This window comes from Neoarius graeffei, chromosome 3 (genome assembly GCF_027579695.1).
Source record: "Neoarius graeffei isolate fNeoGra1 chromosome 3, fNeoGra1.pri, whole genome shotgun sequence".
NCBI classification, from domain to species: domain Eukaryota; kingdom Metazoa; phylum Chordata; class Actinopteri; order Siluriformes; family Ariidae; genus Neoarius; species Neoarius graeffei.
The window spans coordinates 72,905,076-72,927,026 of NC_083571.1; the positions used below are offsets into that span (position 1 = coordinate 72,905,076).

Genomic DNA, 21,951 nt, shown 5'->3' on the forward strand with positions numbered 1-21,951 from the left:
GGAGCCCATCCCAGCTGACTACGGGCGAAAGGCAGGGTACACCCTGGACAAGTCGCCAGGTTCAACACTTATCACGTGTTTAAATTCATAACAATTTCACTGTGTCACTGATTTATAGAGATGTCATTACTAATTGTTAGAGATCATTACTGAGCGTATTTACTCTTTTACAGGCTTGCTGAAGCTCTGATCGTGCTTCACACACACACACACTTAACGCGCATCTCTGTATAGGGAATAGGCGCCGGGACGCACCGCACGCGCGTCAGTGTCTCGTGTGCGAGTCCATCAAGCTCGTGAGCGTCTTTTCTACCAGAACCAGAATGGCACCGAGACGGATGTTGAGTTCGTAACACTTACATTATTTATTTGTTTGTTTGTTTCACGTGGTTTCGTGTCTCGGACCTCGGATCCATGACCTCGAACTCGACGCGCAATTGGACCAATCAGTTCGCGCAGCCGCCGTGGCGCGTGGCTCTGTGGTCGGTGGCGTACGGTTCGGTTCTGACCGTGGCCCTGTTCGGAAACCTGGTGGTCATGTGGATCATCGTGGCTCACCGCAGGATGCGCACCGTCACCAACTACTTCCTGCTGAACCTCGCCTTCTCCGACGCGTCCATGGCCGCCTTCAACACGCTCATTAACTTCATTTACGCCGCGCACGGGGACTGGTACTTCGGCCAGACGTACTGCAAGTTCCACAACTTCTTCCCGGTCACCTCCGTGTTCGCCAGCATCTACTCTATGACCGCCATCGCCGTGGACAGGTACCGAGTTCCATTTTAATAATCAATATCATTATTCTAAACGCGTTCACCCCTCACACTCCAGCACAGTAAAGATCATAAAGGTCCAGATTATTATTATTATTATGGGCGGCACGGTGGTGTAGTGGTTAGCGCTGTCGCCTCACAGCAAGAAGGTCCTGGGTTCGAGCCCCGTGGCCGGCGAGGGCCCTTCTGTGTGGAGTTTGCATGTTGTCCGCGTGGGTTTGCTCCGGTTTCCCCCAAAGACATGCAGGTTAGGTTAACTGGTGACTCTAAATTGACCGTGAATGGTTGCCTGTGTGTCAGCCCTGTGATGACCTGGTGACTTGTCCAGGGTGTACCCCACCTTTTGCCCGTAGTCAGCTGGGATAGGCTCCAGCTTGCCTGCGACCCTGTAGAACAGGATAAAGCGGCTACAGATAATGAGATGAGATGAGATCTTCTCTCTCAAATCCGAGCGCCACCAACGACAAGCCTTCAGACTGAGTAAAGGTTATGAAGTTTGGGAATTTAATTTCCTACTGCTCGCTCTCTCTCTCTCTCAGAACCAGATGCTGTAAAGGATAAAATTAGTTAATACTTTTCAGGGGCGTACCTGGGGGGTTCCTGTGACCCCCCCCCCCCCCCCCTTTGTTGGACTATACGTTTTTTCAATAGCCGCATAAGAATATTAGAAAAGCACCCACTGTAATTTTTCTAACTTTTCTTTTTTTAAACTAGATTGTCACCTCAGCCTCATTAGGGTTTCTATAACCTTGTATGGACTTCCTGTGGTTTGGGCGCGAAAACCCAGTTCTGCACAAGTGCAACACGATCGCACTAGAAAGCATGGTCAAGCTGCATCAGTTGACTAGGGTAAGATATTGAGCCGCTATCCATACACTGCCGGATAAAGCTGATTTGGCCTAATCATTGTCCGACATCTCAACAGCTCGCAACATGAGATGAAAGAATGATGCAAAGACCGCGTTATTTTCTCAAATGTATTCAATGTATTTTTTTACTTACAAACCTGTGGGTATGTACTCAGGCTGCCAGTCAGTGTGTGCCCCCCCCCCCCCCCCCCCCCCCCAAAATCCTAGCTATGACCCTGCTTTTTCTTCCATATCACCTTTTCCCCATCTCACCTCTCAGAACCGATACAGTAGAACCTCATTACAGTGCTGGTTCTTTGACGGTGTGACGTCTCTGTGACAGGTACATGGCCATCATCCATCCTCTGAAGCCCCGATTATCAGCCACAGCCACTAAAGTGGTCATCGTGTGTATCTGGGTTCTCGCTGTGGCTCTGGCATTCCCTCTTTGCTTCTACTCCACCATCAGGAGTCTGCCTCGAAGAACCATCTGCTACGTCGCTTGGCCAAGACCAGCTGAAGATTCATTAATGTACGAGAGAAACAATTCATTCATTCATTCATGAGCGAGAACCCAGTTCCTTAATTACTGTGTTAATGAGGAATGTTGTATCACATAAACAGTACACTCTTACTCAAGGGTTCCTCAAGGGATGTTATGCTAGTTATTGGATCTTTATTTGTAAAATATTTCTTTGATGGGAAATCTCTGCATAGCATTCTACAGAGAACCTTTGATAGTTCCCCCAGAGGAATAATTAAAGAACTGTTTAGGGGTAAAGATATAATATTTTGTTGTAAGAGTGTAGAAGTTATGTCCAACATAAAAGTAAGGTGGCTAAAAATAAAGGGTTCCTCAATGGTTCCTTGGATGGACAGTTTTTCCCCTTTCAGAAAAGGTTTCGAGTATAAGAACCCTTTTAGAGAACTGGAACCAGTTCCAATAAGGGATCTTGTCTCCAAAGGGGAAACATTTTAGAAAAGGAAATCTTTAAGGTTTAACAGAACATTTACAGGTTGATAAACAAACTGAAGAACTATACTAGATGGAACATTTTCCTCTCAGAGTGTCAATCAGTAAGTCAATCTGACTAGATGTTGAGATAATTGAAGATGGTTCAGTGCTCATCCATGGAGTGTCATGGATTTCCTCCTTAGTAAAAAAAAAGTGTCTGAAAGCATTAACATAGGAATTCTTTTATAGGAATAATGTACTATTTGCCAGAGTTTTACTTCTAAGAGTGAAGTGATACTTACCACACCTTTGTGATGGTCCAGGTACCACACCATAGTGTCTGTGCTGGTCTACATGCTGCCCCTAATGGTGATGGGAATTGCTTACACCATCATCGGCGTGACACTGTGGGGAAGCAAAATTCCAGGAGATTCATCAGACAACTATCACAGCCAACTACGTGCCAAGAGGAAGGTACAGAGACATGAACCGGTCCGATATATGTAACTTAAACAACAGATAGTGTCACAAAACAGCTTTAAGTGGATTTTCTGGATGCATCAGGGAGCAATACGATGCATCATAAAAACAAGAGACAAGTGAAAAATGAAAAATTTTAATATGGGATATGAATTAGAAGATGGTGAGTGCTGAAATAAATCAAACAGGAGTCTGGTACCGTATATCACCAATATACACTCACCGGCCACTTTATTAGAAACACCCATTCACCTGCTGTTTGATGCAGTTCTCTAATCAGCCAATCCCTTGACAGCAGCACAATGCATAAAATCATGCAGATACAAATCAAGAGCTTCAGTTAACGTTCACTTCAAACATCAAAATGGGAAAAATTGAGATTAACAATGTCTCTGATGAAGCTCCGTCTTTTCGGATGTCCTTGAACAATTTCCATAAACTGTTCATAAACATTCATTTGGATGTTGAAAAGGAGGTGAATCCATGAATGAGATAAGAATAAATGAATACAATTTATTTATAAACACGATCATAATCCTGTTCCATCAGAATTCATTCCCTCTGTGCTGTGGGAGTCTCGTTTCAACATTATTACAGTCTAGACTCACAGATTAAGGTCATGTAGGTGAGTACAGGCCAGCTGTGAGCTTCAACACACACACACACACACACACTGCAAGAAATCACTGAGCATCTCATGTCGTATCCTTTTCTAATCCAGTGCGAGTATTGGAGGTGTGGAGGTTATGGAGCTTTAATGATGCATTATAAAACTTGTCTCTTAACCTTTTACTCACCAGCTGTTGAAAGATGCCGATTAGTTCACCTTGTCCAAGTAGTTAACAGGATTTTTTTTACAAAATTAAACTTTGAATCCAGGGTAAACCCACACAGACATTTTGGGTATAAAGAGAAATTCAGGAGTCCCACAAAGTTGTATTTTAGGTCCACTGTTCTTCTTTATTTATATCCAGTAATTCATAAACATGATGTTTTATTTCACTTCGGTGCTGAGGAGATACAGCAAGGCAAAACGAACAACTGCATTTTTACCGAGACCGAAAAATTTTCTGTTCCGTGATGTTTACTGTTAAGCTTGTGATTTTAGCTGTCAGGGACAGTCGTGTACTCTTAATACATTGCATTTTTATCTTTTTTCTTTCTTAATTTTTTAAATCTGTATAACATGAATGATCATGTGCTTGACTCAATACTGGTCAGGAAATAAAACACAAACTCTAATTTTGTGTAGAACTCATGACATGAGCTTGTCAGTGTTGTCCACAAACCTCAGATCATTAAAAAGACTTCATTGGAAAGATGCTTCATCAAAAAAAATCTTCATTATGTTTAATAAGAAAGCACCTTGATATCAGTCCAAGTCGAGAGAAGGCAATGAGCCAGCGCGTAGTTCTGTCCAATTTCATTTTATTCCAGCAGCCAACACACCTGAACCAGGTACTCAAGGGCTAATGACTGGCTCAGGTGTGTGTGTGTGTGTGTGTGTGTGTGTGTGTGTGTGTGTGTGCGTGTGTGAGACAGTTCTGTTATAATACACCTCATTCTCCTCACATCACTCCTTCCTGTCGTGTGTTTCCTCCTGGCAGGACGTATCTGCTTCTCTTCCTAGCTACTCTTAGATCATCACTAAAGGACAGCCTCCTCTTCATCAGCTTCCTCCTCATCACCCTCCCCATCCCCCCCACACACACACCCCAGCACCCCGCTGTGACCACTGCGTCATCACTAACCTTTTACAACTTTATGTTTTGTGACTCATGTGTCTCTGTGACCTCATTAAACTACACAGGGTGCTCTTTATTACTCGAGTACCTTTTGAAACCATTGTGTAAAATAGTGTTACTGATCAATTATGGACAGCGTGCTTTGGCTTGTTTCATAGGTATTTTCGAAGCCATGTTTGGGTTTTAATGGAGAGTCATGGATTCAGCGGAGGCAGCACGGTGGTGTAGTGGTTAGCACTGTCGCCTCACAGCAAGAAGGTTCTGGGTTCAAGCCCAGTGGCTGACGAGGGCCATTCTGTGTGGAGTTTGCATGTTCTCCCCGTGTCTGTGTGGGTTTTCTCTCCGCTCTGCTCTGGTTTCTCCCACAGTCCAAAAACGTGCAGATTAGGCTAATTGGTGGCCCTAAATTGACCGTAGGTGTGAATGGTAGTTTGTCTCTATGTGTCAGCCCTGCGATGACCTGGTGACTTGTCCAGGGTGCACCCTGCCTCTTGCCCATAGTCAGCTGGGATAGGCTCCAACTTGCCTGCGACCCTGTACAGGATAAGTGGTTATGGATAATGGGTGGATGGACACAGTGGAGTATATTCTATACAGCAACAGTGTTGAAAAATGTTTGAAGAATGGATTACATTATTAAAACATCATGTGAAAGATGATGATAGAGAGAGTTCTCTGGTGTTCTTATGATGATGAGTTGTTCTCAAGGTTGTTTTTGGTCTTTAGTGTGGATTCAGAGGGAACAGAATCAGATCAGGATGCAGCAGTGAAGCAAAAATAAAAAAAAGTGGATAATATTTCACTTAAAGAGGATGGGCAAGTAATTTAAGATTTTTTTTCATAATTAAAGTAAATCCAAGTTAAAATAAGAAAATATATACAAGTTAGGTTTTTCCTTCCGGAGCACTCACACAACTTTTTTACAGTTAAAATTGACCTACATGCACCAAATTTAATTTTGGGGTCTATCTGGGGATGACCTAGCACGAGTTCGAAAGGCGTAGGGTGACCAGACGTCCCGGTTTTACCGGGACAGTCCCGATTTGGGGTTGTGTGTCCCGAGTCCCGACAAAAGTCTGTCGGGACATGGATATGTCCTGGTTTTCGCCACTCACGACGTTTGCGACTGAGCAGCATGGGAATCATTAGCGGAGAAATGTCTGCATTTACTATTTTGATGAATTGACTGGAATCGCAAACTTTCCTGGTTACTGCCCCCTGGCCCTATGGCATGGGTGCTTATTTTGCCACATTATTCCAGACAACAGAACGTGTTGCCATGCAACAATAAAATAAACATTAACTGGCGCGAATGTTCTTTGTCTAGCAGCTAGCAGCAGTAATGCCGCAGCAATTATGCCGAAAAGAAAATGTACCTTTTCCAAAGATTTACAGGGCACCTACCCCTTCCTCCGAGAGGTGCAGAACAATGCGCATGAAGCCTACTGCACGCACTGTAAGTGTTCCTTCTCCGTAGCCCACGGTGGTAACGCCGATATACAGGATCACATTAGGTTCATTCTTCTTGTAAATATACGTACAGTAGGCTAATGCATTTTGTTTAGGGTGGGTGGATTGACAGTCACCTTAGCTTTGTTCCTGTGCTTTGTTCTTGTACTGAGTTGGGTAGCCTATGTTGCAAATGATGTGTGCTCCTGTGGGGGCTTTCCTCGGGCTGTCGCCCCTCTCCTCCTTTATTGCTGTTTTGTTTGAGTTTATATTCTCAAATCACTTGTCTCTTTTTTGTTTCTGTTTAACATACCATTCTGACAGTTTGACCATATTGCTGTGTTGAACAGTTTGTTGCACCTTCCATTAAAGTGTTCACTTTTGTACACATCTTCTTGCTTTATTCATTCAGTTGTGGGGAATGGTTAGTAAGGTTGATTCTGACCTAGGCTATGTTGAGGTCACATATCTACTTTTTAAGTTCATGCTATAGTGCATACAATTTTAGAGATATAGCCTACATTATGTGCATATGCATTCTTCTTGGTGTTCTCACAAACAGGTGAAATAAATCAGTTTAAATTTGGCCTATGGGCATAGCCTGGCCTATTCTCAGCCATTACAAAATCTGTTGTCTGACCATAATTTAACTGATCTGTATACCACTATGCTACTAGATAACAAAATACCTGTTTGTTTTATTTCATGTGAGATGTTGATAAATGTGAGTTTCAACAAAATGATAAGAGCACCTCTCTGAGTGTCACGTTTACGTAAAAAAAAGGTGTGCGTGCACAAGCATGGTCGCGCGCAAAAGTGTCCCGGTTTCAGACTAGGGAAATCTGGTCACCCTAGAAAGGCGGCGAGATTGACCTATAGTTGACCTACTTTTAAGTGGGTCAAATTTCAGGAAATATGAGCTCACATAACTTTTTGGGTGTTAATATCGATGCTCAGCCATCAAGTGTGGTATATAGGCAGAGGTGGACAAAGTCCCCAACTTCATTACTTAAGTCAAAGTACAGATCCCACTGGTCAAATGTTACTCCGATACAAGTGAAAATTGTCCAGTCAAATTTTTACTTAAATTAAAGTACTGAAGTACTTGCTTTTAAAAATACTTAAGTATTAAAAGTACATTTTCTGTCAACACATTGTTGTATTATTGCCACAGCGCTTACAAAACCTAATGCCGCTATCAAGGACAGAAATGTGAATTCACAAAATGAACGCATGCTGTGCATCATGGTGGTTTAATGGTAAGCTAGCTAGTCAGTGAAGGGCCACTTGACATGCTAGCAAACTCTTTTCAAACTTGAAATCATATTGGGTAGCTAACGCTACCCAATATGATTTCTACATTCTGTTTATTTGCCAAGATTATGCTGAAACATATTTCTGAAAGGACTTCAGATAAGTTAACATTAGTCATGTTAACATAACTCTGTTTTTACATGCTAACTAACAGTGTCCAAGTTAACTAGCTATGTGTTATCGTTAGCCGTGGACAAGGCTATGGCAACTTGGCGGGCAAATCTATAGAAAGTCATTTGACTAACCAGACTGCATAGCTATGTTTGCAGCATTATTGCTAGCTCTAAAAGCACAGACAACGTCATTGTAAGCTTTCTCTTGGAATAAAACGTTTACATACCTCAATATGCTTCCGCAGGTTGGACAGTGAGTTTTTGTAGGCCGTGATGTGGTTCGTTTCCAGCAAACAAAGCAAACATTTAAAACAAAACATATCTTTAATCCTTTCAGAAAACTGAAACATGGGTTCTAGGTATGGCCATGGGTGTGTGCATTCTCTAGAAGAGCTGCCTCCTTCCATTCTGCCATCAACTGATTGTGTTCAAATAATGCTGCTGAGAAATCACTGAGTTTGATTTTATACAGTCTATGGACGTGATGTGCCCCTAGTGATTACTGATCGGCTGTCTCAGTGTCACCTGCGCAAAAACCAATCACATTTTAGAAAAGAAAAGAAAAAACATCCACTTTCAAAGCTGCTTCATAGTAAAGAGTAACGAGGACCTTGACAGAAATGTAGTGGAGTAAAAAGTATGATATTTGTCTTTCAAATGTAGTGAAGTTAAAGTCATAAGTTTCCAAAAAAAAGTAATCCTCAAGTAAAGTACAGATACTCAAAAAGTGCACTTAAGTACAGTACTGGGCAGCACGGTGGTGTAGTGGTTAGCGCTGTCGCCTCACAGCAAGAAGGTCCGGGTTCGAGCCCCGTGGCCAGCAAGGGCCTTTCTGTGTGGAGTTTGCATGTTCTCCCCGTGTCCGCGTGGGTTTCCTCCAGGTGCTCCGGTTTCCCCCACAGTCCAAAGACATGCAGGTTAGGTTAACTGGTGACTCTAAATTGACCGTAGGTGTGAATGTGAGTGTGAATGGTTGTCTGTGTCTATGTGTCAGCCCTGTGATGACCTGGCAACTTGTCCAGGGTGTACCCTGCCTTTCGCCTGTAGTCAGCTGGGATAGGCTCCCGCTTGCCTGTGACCCTGTAGAACAGGATAAAGCGGCTAGAGATGATGAGATGAGATGAAGTACAGTACTCAAGTAAATGTACTTCGTTACTGTCCACTTCTGTATATAGGTTTGCCTTAGCAAGACTTTACTCAAGTTTGAACGGCGGTGAGATTAACCTATATTTGACCTACTTTTAAGTGGGTCAAAGGTCGGGAAATATGAACTCACATAATTTATTAGGTGTTGATATCGATGCTCACCCACCAAATGCAGGTTTGCCTAGGGAACTCGTATAACTTTTGAGATGTTGTTATCCATCCTCACCAGTGGCGGCTGGCTCATAGGGGGCGCTCGGGCGCCGCCCTCCCAGATGTGGAGGGGAAAAAATATAAAATATATCGATATATATTTTTACAAATTTTATTATCAATGTCAGTTTTACTTAATAGTGTGTGCCTACATGCAATCTGAATTATTTAAACAACATTTCCACCAACTGACTCTCATTCAATGGTGAATTTCCACCGACAGACGCGTATCATTTCTCTTCTTGGGCGCTCGGCAAAGCGCCCCAGAAGTGCAGCGGAATAGCCAATCGTGTATGGTTGCTCGGGAAAAATCATAAATATTTGGCCAATCAGCATCGCCGAATTTAATGGTTTTGGGGCGCTGGAAATTTCGCCCCTGCTACAGAAAATGCATCTCTCTCTCTCTCTGTCTTTGATGTTCAAAACAAGACTTTTGGTTCATATTGGACAATAATCACACATCTTTCTTGTCATAGTTTGTATTCACAACAAGAGTGTCAACACTGTGTTTCGCTCCCCCTCTCACTGTCTCGTTTCACAGAAATACACCTAGCTCAGAACACACACACACACACACACACACACACACACACACACACACACACACCTCATTTCATAGTCACTCTCTCACACAGAAATCTTACACTCACCTTAGAATCAGACACACACACACACACCACCTCACTCAGTCCCACACTCACGTTAGAAACCTTCCTCCCTCTCTCTCACTCAGTCATTCACACACACTCTCTCTCTCTCTCTCTCTCTCTCTCACGCACACACACAGTTGATTTGTATAGATTCAGCTGAAATCATACCCTTGCTGTAAACTTCTCTCAAGAACTTGAGTATTGTATTGTATTTGAAACCGTTCCTTTCCAAAGCATAAATGGAGCCTAATATAGCTGTAAATTGTTAATTTACTTTATCTGTGAAACTGCTGATTTCATTCATTCATTCATTCATTATCTCTAGCCGCTTTATCCTTCTACAGGGTCGCAGGCAAGCTGGAGCCTATCCCAGCTGACTACGGGCGAAAGGCGGGGTACACCCTGGACAAGTCGCCAGGTCATCACAGGGCTGACACATAGACACAGACAACCATTCACACTCACATTCACACCTACGGTCAATTTAGAGTCACCAGTTAACCTAACCTGCATGTCTTTGGACTGTGGGGGAAACCGGAGCACCCGGAGGAAACCCACACGGACACGGGGAGAACATGCAAACTCCGCACAGAAAGGCCTTCGCCGGCCCCAGGGCTCGAACCCAGGACCTTCTTGCTGTGAGGCGACAGCGCTAACCACTACACCACCGTGCCGCCCAAGTGCTGTTTTTGAGAAGGAAATTAAATTATTATTGTGGAATTGTCATTTTCTGACTGTTCATTTGAATGCTTATACTGGACTAGGCAGGGAACTCTACTGGCACACACCAGCCCCACCAAGAATTTTTTTCACCAGCCGCCACTGATCCTCACCTACCAAAGGTGATTCAAGATTCATGCGACTTTAAACTGGGTCATAGATTTGAAAATATGAACTTGCATAACTTTTTAGGCATCATTCTGGATGTGACCTACAAATATTCTGGAATTTTTTTCAAATGCAACAATTAGATTCTCTGTCAAACTGCTCAGCCGGGGGCATCTGTGCTCCTTTGGACACATATCTAGTTGTTGGTTTTTTTAAAAGTATTTTAAGATAAAATGTAAAAGATTTGAACAAAATTTAAAACTGAATACAGGTTTGATTTTTATGGAAGCATAACAGCATGGAGCCAAAGAGAAAACCGTTTAACTTTTAAAGTGGTTTGAATATTATATTAAAATATAGTTTTTGACTACATTACAGTTGATGTGTGTGAACAGTTCAGTTTTATTCTTTATACTGACTTTAGGTTGTGTTTTAACTTACAATTAAAAAACCCCTGCAGGTTTGACATTTAAGTGTATTATAACGTGTGCTGATATTTCTGTCCTCAGGTGGTAAAGATGATGATTGTTGTAGTGGTGACCTTTGCCCTTTGCTGGCTGCCATATCATGTGTACTTTATTGTCACTGGACTGAACAAACATTTAAACAAGAGGAAATCCATTCAGCAGGTTTACCTCTCAGTGCTGTGGCTGGCCATGAGCTCCACCATGTACAACCCCATCATCTACTGCTGCCTCAACAACAGGTAACTAACTAACACACACACTCAGGAAGCGTGTGCAGTTTAAAAAAGTAGGGAATGTGTGTTTGGGGAAGGAGAGAAGGCTTTGTCCAAAATTTCATTGCACTTGTAGTTCACACCATAAGCAGCAGAGGGCGTCAAACATCGATGACACTCACAAGAGTACATACTGTTTAGGAGCACTGTGGGGAAAAGGTTAAAAGAGATGCAGAACCATGGCCTCACTTTTGTTTATAAATGCCTTGAGACCTCGAGAATGGCACAGGAATAGTTTTAAGCATTAACAATAAATTTAATATAGTAATTTTATGATTAAAGTGAATTACCTTAACGTCCGTAACGTCACAGCAGGAGGTCTATCAGTCTCATCACTATTTCTGCTATACTAAAACACAGAGCTGATTGCAACTCTGATCCTCCATTTTGAGCTAATTTATTGCTATGCCATGTAGATGTGTTGCTGGCCGGTACAGCAACATGACAGAAGGTGGATTTACGTTGCATTCATGGCTCAAGAGTGTTCAAACTGCAAAGATTTGGACTCGTTTTGCGAGAAGTTCACTGGCACATTGGGGAACCTACGAAGTGGTCTCTCCTCTGCTCTGCACATTTTACTGAAGACTCATACGAGCATGGGCGATTGCTCTAAGACAACGAGGGAGGCTCAGCCTCCTCTAAAAATGACGAACATCGTGTAGGATGAATTGCGCTAGGCTTATGTTATAGCCGACCTTATAACATTGCTATTTCAGATCCAGAATCATAGAAATATATGTGCTCAACCCAACTACAGTGCGAAATCATTCCCTTATAACTTTAATGTGTGCGTGAGTTTTTCCCCCTCGTGACAGCGCGATACAGCCCAGCCTCAGTGCACTTCAATGGCATTTGGGAGCTATGAGCTTTTCAATCTCAAAATGCAAGACGATTATTGGACAAATACTGCGAAAACGCCCGCCCACGGAGTCTCACGGACTCCCAGCCTCAGTGGGCTTCAATGGCATTTGGGAGCTCTGCGCTTTCAATATCAAAATGCATGACGGTTATTGGACAAATACTGCGAAAATGCCCACCTACAGACTCCGAGCCTCACATGGGAAGGACATGGCAGTTTCCGCGAGGAGACTGGTGATTGGTGAAAGCGACCGGATATTTTCTTTGATTGACAGCTCGTTTCAACTATAGACAGGCAGCGGTGAGTTTCAGTTCAGTCCCATGCGGATTCGCAAGTGCTGTGGTGTATTGTAAGAGCACAGCTTACATTTCGATTTCATTCATTACATACGGTTTCTACCAGCTTTTTTAGTTTGTATATATTTTCATTGTAAATAAAGTGTGAATATAGTGTTGTCAAGTTTGCTATCTTAGTTCCAGAAATTTTGTTTATTTGAGTGACTGAACTTGAACTTGAGGGGGCTAGTCAGCTAGCAAGAAAGCTGCGCACGGATGCCAAGCATTGCTGATTTAATTTTGGCGAAGCCATTTGCCAGTCTTCCTTTCGAGGAAAAAAATAAATTAAAGAGCAGGGTAGACCAACGCCTCAAATTGACTTGGTGAAAAAGGTAGGGAATAATACTCATTCCTTTCAGCTCTCCTGGTACGAGAAAGTGAATTGGCTAACAGCAAGTGACCCACATCAACAACAGTAAATAGGCTACTTTAGTAATATGTCATGGATGGACCAAAAATATAGAATCTATTTAAAATGTTTATGCTGAGTATATTATATTGGAATATATATTTTTCTGGATATGAATTAAACACAGCTACAATTTGGAAAACATTTTTAAACAAAAACACAGCCGAGAACATTTCACACTGGATTAAAAGTGAAGGGTTATCAAAATTGTCAATAAAACATTTCTCAGTCAAAATAAGTAAAATATAGGGAAAGTGTCATTGAATGAAATGTGTGGCACCCAGCTCTACTGCTGAGGTTCCTGACAAAGAGCTGCTTTCAATAATGATCAATTTTTAAACATGCCACAATTTTAAAATATAAAATGTTAAAATATACCCCTCCCCCCCAACACCACCATCATGTATATTGGACAGTAGGCTAATGGGCCAAAAGAACCTGTTATTTCACAGTTTGTGACGCTGCCAACAATCAGCCAGATCAGAGGCAAGAGTATGGGCAAAATTGATGTTTTTTCTTTTAAAATCTGGAAATATTGTAACCGACCAGCCTCCCCTGTTTGAAAGACTACCAGCTGCCACTGCATACGAGACCTCTGATCTGTTGAGGAGCGTTGGCTATAAGCCCGTATTGAAAGAGGGTGCAGCACCAACAATTAAATAAAACTACAAGAAAAGGAAATTATTTATTTTATTTAATTAAAAAAAAAAGGAAAATAAGTTCAGTTGCACCAGTTCTCCAGGAGTGTGAGCCGAGGGTTGTTGGTAAAACCTGGGACGGAACGGGACATGACGTTATCGCTTGGGCAGTGACCTCCCTGTGGTTGTTGCTAAAACCAGTGACGTTCCATCCCGTCCCGGGTTTTAGTAATTGCCTGAGCCAAGCAGTAATGGTGGAGTACTCAGTATGGAGAAAATGGAGAATGAGTGGAGCAGCCGTCTAATTTGTCCACTGGATATTGCTGCCATCTCACCCTTACGTGGAAGAAGCGAATGAACGGAGAACTGAATGAGCAACTGAAAGTCAGATTGTTTCAAAACAATTGGCCACAAGGTCGGCCTTCAAGAAGCGAGAACACAGACGAGTAAGCTCCGACTCTCACTTGGATACAAAACAACAAAAACAACACTCGTTGTTTACCTGCATTTAGATTAATACATGTAACTTGTATTGTGTGTTTAATTTACCAGTATAAGATTATTTAATTTGCTTCACAATGTGATTGTCTCAGTTCATCTGATTATTGAATTAACCTTTTACGTTTTATCAATGAAAATGCATGCATGTACATGTATATTGCATAAGTTATAACACCCATCCTGTTTTAATGAAAGTCAACCTACAATCAGTGAAGTCAAATCAGTCTTAGTTGTGCAAGTCAGTAACAGTATTTCTTACTTTCACCATAAATTTTTATTTATATGACTTTGGTCTATAGCTGTCAAAGGCCTCAGCCTTAAAACCAGTTACCGCTGTGATGTCACGCACTCAGGGCTGGCTGGCTCAACGGGGCAGCTCGAATGCCAACTTTGCGGTTGATTTTAACTATCAAAAATATATTTTTTTATTCCCATTTATGCAACATACAAGAGTCAAGGATGGAGATACTATCCACCAGGCCCGGCCCTTACCAATTTGACACCCTAGGCAAGATTTTAGGTGACGCCCCCTCCCCAACACCAGTTAAAGCCACTGATAGTGTATCTATACTAAGGGTCTACTGGAGCAGCAGAAGGTCCCCTTGATGCTGCTGCATCACTAGGTTGTGTTGGGTTGGTTGAGGTGGAGGCAACTGGATTAGCATTGGATGCTGCTAGGCCTACGTCCCTGCTGGGTTGCTCTGCTGAGGTGGAGACGACAGGAGGATTTACAAGTGTAGGACTGAGGAATCTCAGCAGTGCATCTGAAGAGAGAAGAGGAGTAACACCAGTCTTATAATAACCACATGATTTTAAGAATAAAATAAAATGAAATAATATAAATGAAAAACCTAAGAAATGCATGCAGGATATAGACTATAATGTACTGTGTCTAATATACAGTGCACTCTTTATTATGCAAATTATATTAGTAATTCATACTGTATATTAGTAATGGTAGGCTATCAATTGTATTGTCTAATTGTTTATTACAGTGAAATGCAAATTAGCAGAAGGCAAAGAATTAGTTAACTGCAGTATAATATAGCATGTGAGAATGCCAAGTTATGCTCTAACATTAATTATGTACACTGATATAATGTTATCCATTGCTTTGCTGCATAGCCTAGAAAACAAGTGGTTAATGACGTTATCAATCATGGTTTTGCAACAGAAAAATAATATCGACATCATCTTTACTGAGTGTGACATTACCTCTGTCTTTGTCATGTTTTTCCTCCTCTTCTTTCCTTTTCTTTCTCCCCTGGGCTCCTGACAATTTTGGACGTTTTGACATTTTTTCAGCTTGCATTAAAGCACGACCATCCTCCCCAAGTAGTAGTCTAGCATATGTAAAGCCTGGTCGGACGAGAGGGGGCGCCTTGGGAAAGTAACAGGTCTATTAATGATAATAATAATAATAATAATAATAATAATAATAATAATAATAATAATTATTATTATTATTATTATTATTATTTACTGAATTCCTCTCCACCCGCTCGGTGAGTTGCTTTTGTGTCTTCTTCCTTTACAGGAGAGAAAGTGTGCCATTTATGCTATTTGTAAAGAGAACACATCTGAGTGCTTGTTTCGTTTCCCTGCAGTCTTGACGCACTGAGATTGTTTCTTGTTTTCAACGCGTTTATTATATTTTCCTCCAGGAAGCTCTTCGCAACATGGTTGCTTGAATGAGCTGCTAAACTGTCATTTTAATGAGAACACAGATCAACAAAGCAACTTTGTTTTATTTAAAAAAAAAAAAACGTGCCAGGCACCATTGGAATATCTCGCTGCGAAACGTGTTCGGTGCATAAAAGACCTTTACTTCAGCCCAGACTGCTCAACGACACCGACAGACTGCTCCAAGTGCAGCCATATTCAAAACAAGCAACAGATCTATGTCAGTTATCTACGTTATGCAAAAACACTCTTTAGCCAACAACACTTAGGCTATCACATGGCCAAAACAGAGAATAGCCGCGGATGCGCACTTGCGCGCCCGAAGACACAGTATAGACAGGGCGAACCACTGTTGAGCGCTTGTTGTTTCATGATTAACAACCACCACGACACCCCACCCCGCTTTTTTTGACAAATCGCACCCTGACTACATGCTTTGCTGTACAATTAAATTAGGCTAAGACATTATAATGCTGACTCGTTTTCAGAATAGTGGAAGTCATAATTTTTCTCCCCCCGTTTCTGCGCCCCTGCAGCTCCCTTAGCGTTTGCCTATATTGCCTATGCCACGGGCCGGCTCTGCTATCCACTCAGAAATGTATTTAAAAATAAAGGTTCTGCATATCTCTCTTTAAATCTAGAACCCTGGGGGAACCCTCAAATGGGTTTTTTTCTCAAGTAGAGAAAGAAGAGAACTATTTGAGAACCCTTCCCAGAACACACATTTAACATGTCAGGGATTATTAGAAGAATTTGTTAAAATTGTCAGGTTAAAGTTTTTAATTGTAGTAAAAACTACAATCCCCCATAGCAAACCCAAAAATGACCAAAACCAATGATATGAGCTTTGGCTCTGAGCGTCTGATCTCTGGGTGATGAGAACTTACCTGAAGTTCGTTCTTTTAATCAATACACCGATTTTTTGTTTGTTTGTTTTGACATTTAAAACCCCTATGCAATGTACAGATTATCCCACGGTGTACACTCTGTACACCACGGACTTCTGCTACAACTGGGAGCTGTGTCACATTCAGAAGTTTGCCGATGACACAGCCATTGTTGGGTGTATCAGTGACGACAGAGAGGAGGAGTATAGGAGTCTGGTGAGGGACTTTGCTGTGTGGTGCAACAGGAACCATCTGCAGCTCAACACCTCAAAGACCAAGGAGCTGGTCATTGACTTTGGGAGGTCCAGACCAAGGTCACGACCAGTTCTGATCGAGGGAGTCGAGGTGGAGGCTGTGGATTCCTACAAGTACCTCGGGCTGTGGCTGGACAGCAAGCTGGACTGGACTTGCAACACCAATCACTTTTACAGGAAGGGACAGAGCAGGCTATATTTCCTTAGGAGGCTGCGGTCCTTTTAACATCTGCAGGAAACTCCTGTGGATGTTCTATCAGTCTGTGGTTGCCAGTGTCCTGTTTTACACCGTGGTGTGCTGGGGGGGGCAGCACATCCAAGAAGGACACATCCAGGCTGGACAAACTGATCAGGCGGGCCGGCTCTGTGGTCAGCATGAACAGGGCTCAAAATTCATATATTTTTTTTACCAGCCAGCCGGACTAGTTACCTTTCAAAGTAACTAGCCAAACAGAAAATCAAAATTTGTTCATGTATGAATTTTACTTCTGTCAAAAATAATGCAAAAGAGAGTAGTTACCATTGTTCATGACTAATGTGCATTTATTTCAAGACCTGAGTATTTTGATACTGTTGTTAAATACATAAATGAGAACAACACAGAGCACCATAATATAATATCAACAAATAATAATATATTGGAAAACTTGGCAACTTGGTGTATGAGTATTGAAAACAAATATACTTACTATCATGACTATAGCACCCAAAATATGTCCAACATGCTTTGTAGTGCTGCTGCCTTTCGTGATGACAGTTTTTTTTTTGCACACTTTACAAATTGGTATTTGCTGTTCCACGTCCTCCTCGCGATATCCAAAAAAATGCCAGATGACTGACCCCTTACTAGTTCTTTCAGGAACCAATTCGTCCGCTTCCATTTTTAATTTGTTGCTGAAATTGGCAGAGCTTACACGGTAGCCTATGCAACACCAGCGACTGCATGAACTGAGTCAGTGCTGTAAGCCGAAACTAGAAAATCTTCCCGCAAGTTCCTTTCAGCACCTAGATGTCGCCTGGGATTGGTTGACGAGTGTGTGACGTTATTGTTTTTTTTACCCTTAGGCAGCCTCTCAGGTTACTGCCTGAGGGACAGGGAGAAAACCACTGGAAAAGGTTTTAAACAAACGCAACAAACACGAAACAAACACAAGTCGGCAGATGACCATAAAATACTCGATAGTTACAATATAATAATTTTATGTATTTCACTCAGAATTTTCGGAGATATATCGAATATATTCGATATATCGCACAGCCCTAGTCTGAATCTTCGCTTCATATAGTTGGCTAGTTTTATTTTCAACTAGCCAGCCGGGCTGGCTAGTGACCGGAATTACCTGCCAAATGACAAATTAAGTCACCTCGGGTGACCGGACCACCATGAATTTTGAGCCCTGATGAAGCTGGACTCTCTGGTGACAGTGGCAGAGAAGAGATCTATGGACAAACTATTGAACATCATGGACGATGCCAGTCACCCTCTGCACACCGTCATCAGCAATCAGAGGAGCCTGTTCAGTGACAGAACGCGCCTTCCCAAGTGCAGGACGAACAGACTTAAAAACTCCTTTGTCCCTCACGCTATCAGACTGTACAACTCCTCTCTGGGGAGGAGGAGGGGTAACAGGAGGACAGAGGATGGGAAGGAGCAGTAGCCTAGCCTAACAATAAGCAATACCGGACAATGTGCAATATAATGTGCAATATAAAGTGCAATATCTCTCCTGCTGCCGCCCCCCCTTCCCCCTTCCCCATATCTTATTTTTTTCATATTTGTTCATGTAAATAATCTATTTTAATTTATCTAGAAGTTTTCTCTATTTATTTTCTCTGTTTATCTGTAATGATGCTGCTGGAATCTTAATTTCCCTGAGGGAACCCTCCCAAAGGGATCAATAAAGTTTTATCTAATCTAATCTAATCTAATCTAATCTAATCTAATCTAATCTAATCTAATCTAATCTAATCTAATCTAATCTAATCTAATCTAATCTAATCTGTGGTCTTGCAGGTTCAGAGCTGGCTTCAAAAAGGCTTTCCGGTGGTGTCCTTTCATCCATGTATCAAGTTATGATGAGCTGGAACTGCGTACAACGCGACTCCATCCACATAATCGCAGCAGCATGTGCACGCTGTCCCGTGTCGACACCAGCATCCTCGGTGATGACCCTCGCCAAGCCAACCACAAGAGCACAAAGTCTCTGAACCACAGTGAGATCAACGGCACCAAAGCGAGTCCTCCTCCCACTAAATACGGCCTGTATTCTGACACAGGCTCCGCCTCCAAGCACTTTGACTGACAGCCATGAAAAATACATTGAAATTTTAGTTTCAGAGTAGCAGCTGTTTCTGTGTGTGAGTTCATCTTGCTGAAAGCATTGAACCTTCTGGAAGAAACAACCAGGTTAGAAATCAAGATGCCATCATGGTGAAATTAAAAAATTACAACAGTGTGATTGTAGAGCTTAAATCTGTTGCTCTAAAACTGTCTAAATTGCTCATATTTAATATAAATTACACAATAGTGTTGGTGGAACATCTAAGGGACAAAACCATTGCTAGTGAACAGAAGGTTCAATCTGGTGCATAATTTCAGGATAAAAACATTAGCACATGCTCGACAGATGATGCTGTCAGTTTAGCACTGAATATTATTAACTGTATTAAAGTCAACCAGATGTTTTAAGAATTATATATTGTGAGAATTTCAATGTCTTGTCTGACATAGAGTTGGAAATACGGAACATATTTGAGAACAACACATTAACTAGATGCTGTGAGGTATTTTAGGATAAAGTCTGTACAGATGTTGTACTGCATTTCTGCTGTTGTTAAACTTATGTATCTTATACAGTATTATCATAATGTCACAGTGTTGCCATGGTTATCACTGTCACCTCACAGCAAGAAGATTCTGGATTTGAACCTCGCAGCTGACTGGGGGCTTTCTGTGTGGAGTTTGCATGTTCTCCTCAGCCAGCTGGCTCCTCTAAATCCCCCAGAGGTGTGAGTGTGATGGTTGTTGGTCTCTATGTAGCCCTGTGATAGACTGGTGACCTGCTAATCTGCAGGGTGAACCCCACCTCTCACCTGAAGTCAGCTGGGATTGATTCTGGCTTCCCCTCGACCCTGATGGATAAGCGGTGTAGATAATGGATGGATGAAAACATTACTTTATATGACCATAAATTTTGTAGTGCAATTGTGAGGTTTGATGATTTCAAGTCATTTAGTCATCTAGCCATGATCACATAAACAAGCTTGTAATTCTGTGATTGATATTCAAACGTGTTTATTTTGTGATGAATAAAAGTTTCTCAGGCAAAATGTAATGCCTTTTTCCCCAGCTAATTTCATATCACTATGCTAATACAGCTTGCTAAACTGTGGCTGACGGGGAGTGGGGTGGGTTGTAACACATCTTTAAAAGGAGTTTTCAGTAGTATGGATTCGTGTGTGAAAGTTTCACGTTTCATGTGTGTTTGTGTAACAAAAGTCTAAAATATTTTCTAAATTTCTATTGTTTTCTAGCCCCTCATACAAATTATCCCAGGGTGTGTTAAAGGTGTCATTGCATCGTTTTTTCATTAATTGTGCGGTGGTCTCTAGTATGAATGAATGCCCTGTGAGCCGGTTTTGGTGAAAAACATGCTGTGGTGCTCCTGTTTCAGACTGTTCTAGTTTGGTGGAGGAGTGGGTGGGGAGAGAATGACAGAATTTCAGCTCTTACTCATGAATATTCATAACATGTAAGCATTTCACTTCTGATTGGCTAACAGCACTGTGACACTCCCTCCAGTGGGTTATGGGCGAGGCCATGACTACTAATTTTTGAAGTGACGTAAGTTCATAGGGCTTTTTCTGATTCGCTCATTTTTCCGTCTGTTTTCTTTCATAGGCTAGTACAGGGAATAGGGGTAGAAGAACATTTTCACGTGCAGCATACATATGCAACTCGGAGTAACCTATGGTATTTCAAAAAGAGCAAGTATTAAATGGTTTGTCGTGGAATGACACCTTTAAAACTTACCCCAGTAGTGGGGTCAGCTGTAGGAAAGGAATACCATGTATTTTACATTAACTCATGAGGTCTGTGATATATTTGCAGAAGTTTGAATTGGCGCCATTTCTAGTAAATAAATGTGAGCACTTTGTGTAAAGGTTTGAGAAGTCCAGCTCAAAAATTCAGTGAGTTACTGATGCTGAAGCAAATAGTGTAACAACCATACCTGGTCTCCCCAAAACATATTTTCTGTTTTCTTTCTCTGTGTTTAAATGTGAAATACTGGGTGGATTATGATACTTTCCATTCTGAAGGGTGACCAGACATCCCTGTTTTCCAGGGACGGTCCCTGTTTTTGGTGGCCTGTCCCCAGCTGGAGCTGTCCACGGAAATGTCTTCATTTTTAACTATGAATAACAGACCCCCCCCCCAAAAAAAAACAGACCGAAAAAAAAAAACCCAGACAGAAACATCTACCAGCTTCAGGCTGATAGCAGAGATATTCTAGACCAGTGTTTCTCAATGGAGCCGCAGCCCATTAGTGGGCCACGAAGCACCATCTAGTGGGCCGCAAATTTTTTCAAGTTTGAAGCCAAATATGAAATAGTTCAGGATGTTGTTGTGTCCCAAATACAGTAGCTGGTTTGCTATACGCTTTTAAAGTGGAATACATATATTTGTGGGTAAATTAAGAAGAACAAGACTTTATTTTTGTCATATTCCTCCTCTACATTTAACCCATGCATACGCACGCGCACAGAGAGAGAGAGAGAGAGAGAGAGAGAGCGCACACACACACAGAGTGCGTGTGCATTGGGCAGAATAAATAAATACATTTATGGGTAAATTATATGGATCTGTGATACCTGCTGGGAGAGAAGAGCAGGGAGGATTGAGAATCGAGTGGCTGTGGTTTGTTTACACCTGATACTAAAACTTGTATCATCCTAGCAACCATTGCAAAGATGCATACAAAAAGCCCAGAAATTCCTCTTTACCCGAGCAAAAACGATACAGGATTTATCTTGTAGTGTCCTGATCCCCAGATATTTAACCCAGCCACATATAAAAAGTTGCTCCTCCATGCTCTTCCAAGTTTTCATCTGTTTGTCCATGTAGAACAATGTCT

At 41.9% G+C, this 21,951-nt stretch overlaps 1 protein-coding gene across 1 annotated transcript; it reads left to right on the forward strand.

Annotated features, from left to right (window-relative positions):
* The first annotated feature begins 414 nt into the window (after window positions 1-414).
* tacr3l (tachykinin receptor 3-like) lies at window positions 415-19,119 on the forward strand. The gene is made up of 5 exons (XM_060915697.1): window positions 415-767; window positions 1,965-2,153; window positions 2,900-3,050; window positions 11,021-11,217; window positions 18,831-19,119. Exons 1-5 carry the CDS (start codon window positions 415-417, stop codon window positions 19,117-19,119), a joined length of 1,179 nt encoding a protein of 392 aa, XP_060771680.1.
* Window positions 19,120-21,951: the final 2,832 nt, after the last annotated feature.

Excerpts from the sequence above, each read along its gene's own strand:
- tacr3l (XM_060915697.1), top strand. The coding sequence starts at position 415 with ATGACCTCGAACTCGACGCGCAATTGGACCAATCAGTTCGCGCAGCCG. Across the intron at positions 768-1,964 it reads ACCGCCATCGCCGTGGACAG|GTACATGGCCATCATCCATC; the intron begins GTACCGAGTTCC and ends TCTCTGTGACAG. Across the intron at positions 11,218-18,830 it reads TACTGCTGCCTCAACAACAG|GTTCAGAGCTGGCTTCAAAA; the intron begins GTAACTAACTAA and ends GTGGTCTTGCAG.